The sequence below is a fragment of the Pollachius pollachius genome, assembly GCF_949987615.1.
Source record: "Pollachius pollachius genome assembly, chromosome: 5".
Classification (NCBI taxonomy): Eukaryota; Metazoa; Chordata; class Actinopteri; order Gadiformes; family Gadidae; genus Pollachius; species Pollachius pollachius.
In genome coordinates, this window is record NC_136938.1 from 25,852,068 (window position 1) to 25,861,899 (window position 9,832).

At 48.1% G+C, this 9,832-nt stretch overlaps 1 protein-coding gene across 1 annotated transcript in view; it reads left to right on the forward strand.

The window, feature by feature from the left end:
• Positions 1–7,962, forward strand: part of LOC307076142 (C-myc promoter-binding protein-like) — a 57,235-nt gene extending 49,273 nt beyond the window's left edge. Inside the window, exons 26-32 of the mRNA XM_079737026.1 lie at positions 943–980; positions 1,899–2,082; positions 2,768–3,022; positions 3,425–3,542; positions 5,158–5,320; positions 5,933–5,997; positions 6,113–7,962. Coding sequence (XP_079593152.1) covers positions 943–980; positions 1,899–2,082; positions 2,768–3,022; positions 3,425–3,542; positions 5,158–5,320; positions 5,933–5,997; positions 6,113–6,249 — 960 coding nt within the window. The 3' untranslated portion in view covers positions 6,250–7,962. The remainder of the gene's footprint in view (positions 1–942; positions 981–1,898; positions 2,083–2,767; positions 3,023–3,424; positions 3,543–5,157; positions 5,321–5,932; positions 5,998–6,112) is intronic.
• The last annotated feature ends 1,870 nt before the right edge of the window (positions 7,963–9,832 follow it).

The following is a 9,832-nucleotide window of genomic DNA, read 5'->3' on the forward strand; positions in this document are numbered from 1 at the left end:
AGACATCGCTGCCCAAGATATATGGGTTCTTTCAAGCTCACTCATCTGATAAGAGAGTTTTTTTCATATTTTCTTCCATAATTTCCAATGTTGGATTAATAATTAATCACCAGTATATTTTTTGAATATACAATATGCATAATTTCGCACCACTTTTAATTCAAAGACAAAATTTCTTTGCAATAGCCACTGGGGTCAGTATTCAAGTTGATAAATACCCGCCTTTGAAAAGCTTGAATGAACAGTCCACCACACTGCCTACATACTGAGCAGTGGTGTACAGTGGCTGGTGAAGCCGGGGGGGGATCGGGGCAGTGAACTACAGGGTACAGACCGTAGCCCTGGTCCTGATAGGAGCGACTACGTGTCTGTGGTGCTCCTGTATGATTATTCAGAGCTAATCTCAATGTGGTGCCTGGTGGGTCTCATCAGAGAATGCCTTTGAAGTGCCAACCCCCCACCCCCCCATCTACATTGTAAAACAGCACCATGACACCATCCCACACCACCTGGTCCTGGGGGTTGGGGTGTTTGTGTGTGTATGATCGGTTGGGTGCGAATGTGTGTTTGTGTGGTGGCGTGTGTGTCTGTGTGTGTGTGTGTGTGTGTGTGTCTGCTTGTGTAAGTCTTGTGTGCTTGTGGGTGGGTAGGCGACTGGGCGGTTGTGTGTGGACGTGTGTTTGGGCGTGTGCACGTCTGAATAAGCTTGTGTAAATGTGTGCGTATGTGAGTGGGTGGGTGCGAATGTGTGTGTGTGGCGGCTTGTACATCTGCATGTGTGTGTGTTCCTGCTTGTGTGTCAGTCTGTGCTTGCGGTTGGCTGTGGGTGTGTGTGTGTGTGTGTGTGTGTGTGTGTGTGTGTGTGTGTGTGTGTGTGTGTGTGTGTGTGTGTGTGTCTCCATCACGTGGGAGTTCTTGAACAGTGTTACCCTGCGCCAACAGGCCATGCATGTTGCCAGAGTTCGGGCCACGTCTTGGCGGTGAGAGAGGGCCTCAGCCCTGGGGATGACGAGGCCCTCCTAAGAGGCTTTCATCATTAGCCATGCATGTTGACGGATGACCTCCTGCAGGGAGAGCAGATCAATCCATGCGCAGCACAACCATTTGCCCAGCCTCCCTCCTGTATTGGCTGCCAAGCCATTTATCTTATTGAGGGAATGTAGACCAGTGCATTAGGCTCATTACAGCCCGATGACGTACGAGCCTATTATCATAAGCCCCTTTGTTCCAGCGGGTTCGTGGAATTGAATCTTATTGTGTCGCTATTGAACAGTTCCATGATGCTGTTCACATGCACATGCTACTGGTCCGTCCTTAGTTTGAAGGTGTATAAGGTAACATAAGATAACATACATTTTAGTAATCCCGAACAACGGAAATACGCTCGCTACAGCAGTTTAAAAGTCAAAAGTAGAGGAAAAGAGTTAAATAAAAATGCAAAATTTATTAAATTAAAGAATGGCTTCAATAGAAATATTAGATATGACGAAGGCCTTCCACCCCCCTCCTCTCTCTCTCTCTTTCTCCCTCTCTCTTTCTCTCTCTCTCTCTCGTCTCTCTCTCTCTCTCCCTCCCCCCCCCCTCTCTCCCACCTCTCTCTCTCTCTCCCTCCCCCCCCCTCTCTCTCTCTTTCTCCCTCTCTCTTTCTCTCTCTCTCTCTCGTCTCTCTCTCTCTCTCCCTCCCCCCCCTCTCTCTCTCTCTCTCTCCCTCCCCCCCCTCTCTCTCCCTCTCTCTTTCTCTCTCTCTCGTCTCTCTCTCTCTCTCTCTCTCCCTCCCCCCCCTCTCTCTCTCTCTCCCCCCTCCCTCCCCCCCTCCCTATATATCGTATATCCATTAAATCAATCAAAGGCTTCAATAAAGCGATGACCCCTGACCCTGCCCTTCCCTGCTCTCGCAGCACCCGGGCGCCCCCGGCCCAGGGCGTGGACATCCCCTCGGAGGCCCGGCCCGACCCTCTGACCCCTGGGGCAGCCATGGCCCGCAGCGTCAGCGCCTTCGGCCCCATGGAGGAGGCCCCCCCTGGGCTGATCCACGGCATGCCCACCTCAGGGAGCCTACCCAGCCGCCTCAACAAGGCCACGGTGGGAATCGTTTAGTGACTGATCAACTAACTATAGGGTCAGTTTGATGAGCAGGGAAAACACAGCGCTTCGAATGAAGCCAAGCGGCCACGTTGGTTGTCTTTACGGATGAAAGGACGTACAGTGCCTTACATCAAAAACACAATTTCAGCCCCGGTGACGCCGTCAAGCGTTTTGGAATGTGTCAAGCGTAGCTCCAATCAGTTTTCTTCAAAAATTGTTTGACCTGAACTTTCAATTCCTAAAAAAAAAAAACACAGAGATTGGCGAGTCGGTCGAAATGAGCAATGGGCATCGTTCACTCAGCGGCCATCTCAGGACTTTTAGAGGAGGGTTCCTGGGATCTGTAGTTCGCAAAGTTACGATTAAAAAATGTAGTTCTCAAAAGGACATGCCAAGCCGCCGTCGTGGTACAGACATTAACAAATAGTGAATGGTAAATGGACTGCATTTATACAGCAGTAGCCACTCAAAGCGCTTTACAATATTCCCTAACATTCACCCATTCACGCACACATTCACACACCGACGGCGGCGTCGACCACGCAGGGCGACGGCCAGTTCGTTCGGGAGCAGTCGGGGGGGTGAGGCGTCTCGCTCAGGGACACCTCGACCCTCCGGGGGATCGAACCGGCAACCCTCCGGTCACCAGCGTTCTAATCCGCCCCCTCCGTCGTTCTCCCAGGACCCCCTGAGCACGGAGTGGCGCCTGCACCACCCGGAGCCGGTGACGGTGCCTTACCTGAGCCCGCTGGTGCTGTGGAAGGAGCTGGAGAGCCTGCTGGAGAACGAAGGCGAGGGGGTGGTGGCGGCGGCCGAGCTGGTGGACCAGCACCCCATCATCTACTGGAACCTGCTGTGGTACTTCAGGCGCCTGGACCTGCCGAGCAACCTGCCGGGCCTCTGCCTGACGTCGGAGCACTGCAACAGGGACGCGCAGGTGAGGAGGGAGGCCCCTCACACAGGGGGGGGGGGCTTAATGTGGATGGGCCGTCCTGGTACACGCACGCACGCACACACACACACACGCACACACACGTGTGGGTATGGAAGACACTGGGTTGTGCTCGCCCCTTTCTTTCTTGCACGCGTTCGTATGTCCGCACGGACAAACATAGGGGATGCACACACACACACACACACACACACACACACACACACACACACACACACACACACACACACTCTCACATTCTATGTCTCTCTCTCTCTCTCTCTCTCTCTGCCTCTGTCTCTCTCTGTCTCTCTCTCTCTCTGTCTCTCTCTCTGTCTCTCTCTCTCTCTGTCTCTCTCTCTCTCTCTCTCTCTCTCTCTCTCCCTCCCTATATCTCTCTCTCTCCAGATCCCTCGTCATTGGATGTCTGAGGACAGTAAGCATGTGCTGATCCAGATCCTGTGGGACAACCTGAAGCTCCACCAGGACCCCGTCCAGCCCTTCTACATCCTCTGGAACACACACAGTAAGATACACATACACTGTTACACACACACACACACACGCACACACACACACACGCACACGCACGCACACGCACACGCACACGCACACACACACAGATACAGAGAGTAAGATACACACACACACACACACAGTAAGATACACACACAGTAAGACAAACACACACACAGTAAGACACTCACACACACACACTAATACATACTAATACACACTAACACACACGCAGTGTCACGGTGTCTTGTTTGATGTTCAAAAATAAATCCAGATAAGGCTGCAGAATTTATTTATTAAATAAAAAACTAAAAACAGAATATATTCTCTGGGGGACTGATTGCTTTATGGCCGGCTGCTCTGCATATTTAATGTTGAAAGGGTTTCGGTTTGGACCTAAATGCCTGTTGAATGTTTTCTAGCGTGACTGCTTTCCAGAATAGAGGAGTGTTTCTACGGATTTCAACCTTTTGTTAAAACACACACATTTATTCTGCTCATCGTATCCAGCGAGACCACAGAGCAAATGCCCTGAATCAGTGATCGGATTCACGGTCTTTCCTCCTCCCCCCATCGTCCGCTGACCGCGCAGCAGTGTCTATCTCGCTCTGGACTGTGCTATTCCTCGCAAAAATAAAAAAGTTGCTCCAGTCGTGTGCCAGCGCTGTTTCATAGGGTGAGACAGAGAGAGAGAGGGAGAGACATTGAGAGTGAGTGTGTGTGTGTGTGTGTGTGTGTACTTGTGCGTGCGTGCGTGCGTGTGGAAAAAGCAACAAGGTACGCCAGCACCACATGTGCCATTAAACAGAGTGCTGTGCGGCGGGCGGACTGCGACACTCTACGGTCCGCACCTGAAGGCTTCTGGGAAGACGGTGTTGGGAGTGCAGCCTCTTAACAACGTCACGAACCTAAACCCCTGTGCTAACAGGCTGCGTCTGCTCTCTGTCTTCCAGGGCTTAATTGTACTCTATTTTTAGACAGTGAGTGTTCTTCCTTGCTTTCGTCTTTCCTGGCTGCGGACTCTGTTGTCATAAGTCCTGTGGTCGGCTTGTCGTACCTCTGTTCTGTAGTGTTTGGAATGTGTTCTCCAAAACACATACCCCCCCCCCCCCCCCACACACACACACACACACACACACACTCTCTTGCTCCCCCCCCCCACCCCCCATGCTGTTTGTGCTTGGGAGGACTCTGCTGTGTTTCTTAATGCTTGGCAGTGTGTCGCTTGATGTGCTGTAATGCTCCGAGCCGCCGAGCAGGGCCCGACCCGTCGCTGGTCATCACGCTGTCTGTTAGAATGAAAGCTGTGGTTTCCTGTCGCCCTAAACCGGGGGGGGGGGGGGGGGGCACTATGTGGTTCTTGTCTGACGCCCACCCGCCCTAAAGCACGTTGGATCTCGACCTCTGTTTCCATGACAGTATTTGAGGGTCGCAAATACAGTTTCTTTGATTTTAAATGTTTGCTTGTGCCTTTTTTTGGACCATGTCGTGTTCCACCCACACATCTGTTGTTGACCCTCCTCCTCCTCCCTTGCACAGCTCCTATCCATGCACCGCGTCCATGCAGCAGCTACTCCCCAGGCCTCTCCCCGCTAACCCCCACCTGTGTGTTGTGTTGCGTGCAGACGTGGGCTACCCGCTGTGCCGGGCGCTGCGGGCGGAGGAGCGGCCCTTCAGCGAGGAGCTGCTGCAGCTGGTGGTGAGAAGCATCCAGAGGAACGACCTCACGCGGCCCATGGCCAAGCTGCTGCAGCTGTTGGCCCAGACGCTGGGGGTCACGAGGCAAAGGTCAGAGCCGCACCGGGGGCCAGGCCTGCATTAACCTGCCGTCGGGCCCTGGGGCTGAGAGGTTTCATAGGCCCCCTGAGAGGGGATCTTACAATGCAGATGTGTAAATTATTTTCCCAGATTATGCCGTTGCCGACGGAGGGGGGGAATTGAAGATAAAAAGATGATAAACTCACAGGAGTAAGGGGGTACCGCCGCGACAGGGACGGAGGGTAACATCGTGATCAGGTGTCGTTATGTTGCTCACCGTGCAGAAGAGGTTCTTTGACACAGGAAAGCATTCGAATCATCGTTGAAATGCGGCTTAAAAACAACCGCACTTTGTATGATTTTCTTCCTAATGGTCGGATACCAACATGTGTTCCAATGCTGCTAGGCTGACATGTTGATAGGCTAACACGCTGGTCGGCTAATATGACAGAAGGGAAACTGTCTCACCCTGTCTTAGAATCGAAGAGCACAGAGAGGGAAAGTATTCTCGTGGGTCAGGCCGTTTATTACCTCGTTACCTGATCTTACTCCATTCGAACGGATCCAATTAGACCACAACGGGTACAGCCTTTTGTCATGTGACATGCTGCTAACCTCCTTTCTGCCCCCCCCCTGCTCCAGGAGTTTATATCGGGACATCCTGTTCCTCTCTCTGGTGGCACTAGGAAAAGACAACATTGACATCGGTATGTTCCGTTTTGGTCTCCTGTCGCCTCACTCTGTCACACTGTTCTACTCTGCTATTATTACACTCTGCTGTTTCTGCTTCTGCTCTCCCCATCCTCGCTGCTTCTCCCTCAGACGCCTTCGATCGGGAGTACAAGATGGCGTACGACCGCCTCCCCCCCAACCTGGTGAAGCTGACCCATAACTGTGACCGGCCCCCCAGCACGGGGGTCATGGAGTGTCGCCGGACGTTCGGAGAGCCCTACCTTTAAAGAAAATATATGTGTTTTAAAGAAAGAAACCTTCCATGTCCCCCTCAAGACCAGCTCAGGAACAAACCGTCAGAATACTGTGAATACGCAGCGGCCCACGTCGGTGTTTCGGTCTGCGACGCGTCGGAGAAGACTCGGGTACGGAAAGCCCCGGGGAGCGAGGGAAGGCGACTGTAGGATGGAGGCGTGGCCCCCCGTTGACACCAAAAAGAGGAGCTTTGTGTGTTTCATCTCAGCAGCGGTCCCACAGAGCGACGTAGCGCCCTTTACACGCGATGTTAACGGCTTGATGTCTTTTCTTTCAAACTATTGTGTTAAAGAATCGCTACTGTGTATACACTCTGCATACCTGTAGGATTTAAAACAACGAAAATGTAACGTTTATATTGTATAGTCCAAAAAATATATACTGATAGCGTTAGCAATATTTTACCGAACTTGAATTCTATTTATACAAAGTACGCTTTATTTATTGTTAGTCTGTGTTTGCGGGCGTCTCGCTTTCGGGTGTGGCCGTGGGTCTGTGGAGATTAGTTTGGGGTCGGAGAAGCACGGCATGCTGGGAAATGGTTTTGGACACGGTAAGCACCTTGGCTTGGTGGGGGCAAACCACAAACATCTCATTATCTCTCGAAGCTGGCAGAAATGATGGCCCGTTAATCACAGCCTGTCCAGACTCAAGGCGGACTATGTTACAGTGCTATATTGTTATAGGAGAGTTTGATAGGATAAGGGTCGATGTTTAAAGCCCCTTGGAATGTTTTTAATCTGCCTTCAGTGTTAGACGCGTGTGACGATAGCGGCCCCCCCACAGCGGCTACGGTACAACTACCTTTTTAATCCTAATCCTTTAAAAGTTGTTTACAATAAAACTTTATTTAAATCATGTAGTCTCATACTATGCACATGTATGTTTTTCTTTTGTTTCGTTTTTTTTTTTATTTAATATGATTTGCTTTAGGGTCACCAGTGGAATAACTCGCTGTTTTTTGCAGCTGTCAAAAATGTCAGTATTATCGTTGGCTGTCGTGTATGTTTATGTTATGTTTTTTTGTCTGCGATGAAAAGAGAAGGGATCTCAGCCTTGATGGAAAACTGCAATGGTCTGGATGTCAAAGAAAGGGCCTGGGCACACAAACCTAGTATATTTAGCGGCGTAACTGAATACAGTGCATATTGTTTATCAATTCAATACAAGAAGTTTAAATGACATGTGATTTGATTATTGTGCACAATGAAGTGCTGCTGCAGTCTGCTGCACAAATAGGGCCGTACAAGCAGGAGTAGCTACTAGACAAATGAGTCACAAGATGAGCTTCTCTGTACGAGGACAAGAATAAGATTAGTCTTTTGATCGATGTTTTGATTCGCTAGTCCAATATTTTTGTATTCAATTGAAACAGCCCTACAGTTTACGCATTGAGCAAAACAAACATTATAATTCTTCTAATCACTTTATGATCGCGATCAGATAGTAACATTTCAGATGTGTGCCTTGTTGGCAGGGATTCTGCTCCCATAGCTCAGACAGACAAAGAAGCTGTTAAGGAGGTAGAACTACCACATGGGGTAGATGACGTCACTTTAAGATGACATCAATGGTAATGGCTATCGATTCTATAACCACAAAATGGCTCTCGTTCAGGATGGCCCCCCTGTGTGTGATAACGCCCCCGCCTGCCCTTAACTCGGTTTAGGGAGATGGATGGATGGCTTGATGCACAAAGGAGGGGTTTAAAGCTGCTGTTGAAATTTGAGAGTTGCAAAGAGACAGATGAGAGACAGATTAGGAAAATGAACGCCCCCTTCCTTCAGGCACCTTTGTTGGAGCTGTGTTAATACAATGCTGTGTGCGTGCCTGTGATTGACAGCCAAGATTGATTCTCCAAACCAATCGGGGATGAGAGGCCGTGATTGGTCAGAAAGGATCCATGAGCGGTCTAAAATCGATATTGAATCAAACAGAGTAAGACACGCCGTCAGCCAGAAGATATATCCTCAAAGAGCATTTCCTTCATTAAACGCTGACATATTGCGCTGGCATTTATAATAACGTCACAAAACTAATAATAAACAATACAAAAACTAAGCTCTCAACTCTCATCTACAGCACCTTTTAAGGCAGGGGTCACCAACACAGCGTCCGCGGGCACCAGGGGGCCTGCAAGGACCATATGAGGCGCCTGCAGGCCTGGTCTAAACATAGCACAACTCATTCTTGAACAACTCTTTCACACCTTTTTTAAGTCATGGTTGATAATTATTGTGAGAAATCATTAACATGATCAGTGTCTTCACATAGATGAGTATCATCAATCATTAATAATGATATATAACTAAAGGCAAACTGAGCAAATTTGTTATGTCAGCAGAGTGTATCAAACTGGGTGCCCTTCGTATGACTCAGTACCCATGAAGTAGCTCTCAGGTTCAAAAAAGTTGGTGACCCCTGCTTTAAGGATATACTCAAACACTTTACCAAAGGGGAACGTTAAGTGAAAGGTTATGACGTCTGGGAAAAGCAACAGGTTTTGCTGAAACGGGTGAAACATTGCAGTCTTATGGTTCTGCTGGCACTTGATTGGTTTGCTTCCACTTTGTATTTCCTTCCATTTTATATTTGCCATTTGGCCGTCACTAACCACTCATCTGCGACACGATCAGTCGTGATATTTGCCCTTGCGTTCAAATGGATGGTTTGAAACGAGATGTAAAGCCCAACCACTACGCCAGCAGAAACTCTGGGAAACTGATTGTGTTCTTTTGACCAAAGCTGGAAAATGTTATACGATGTATTAGGTATAAATATATCTATTTTTTAAAAGCTTTATATATGCTGATGTTGCATGTTTGTGTAGATATGCATTTACATTTTCTGCATTTTTATTATACTACAAAATGTGTAAATAGTCTCTATATAAAAATATAGACTATTTGCTTACCAATATTTGTACGTCATATTTTTACCACTTAAACCCTGTGTAGTTAACTTGTGGATTCAATGTCTGATGATGTAAAGAAAATGTGATGGCTTTCAGTTTGTTACTACAAGAAGTGCCCAAATGACTTTCTAATGTCCCAACACACTGGACTAGTTTAACCTAAAAATCTAGTCACACAATTTCATAGCATAAGTGGGTGTTCACATTTGTTAAAATAGTTGTTCTTGAACAATATACTGACACTTAATGTCAGGCAAGTAAACCTAAATTACCCAGAAAATGTGTGCCACCGGGTCTCTCTTAAAGACTACAAACAATTGTGATGCCCATCTCACTCAAGTCTCAATTACTCAAAACACTATTATTTTTTCTTTGTTTACATATCAAGTTTTGGTTTATTTTGGTCCCAATTATTTGTATGCTGCTTTAATCAATATTCCTTACACATCACCACTGTTTCTGTGTTGTAACTCTAGCAAGACATCTTTTGATGTTGACTTAACAGAATTGATTATTAATCACTTTGAAGTTGGTATAGCGTGCATTGGCAAGAGAAGATTTAAGGACCGATTTGATTTTGATCTTTAGTGCTACATGGTTTATACCCTGATGCTCTAACAAACTTGTTCATGCTGTTTGTG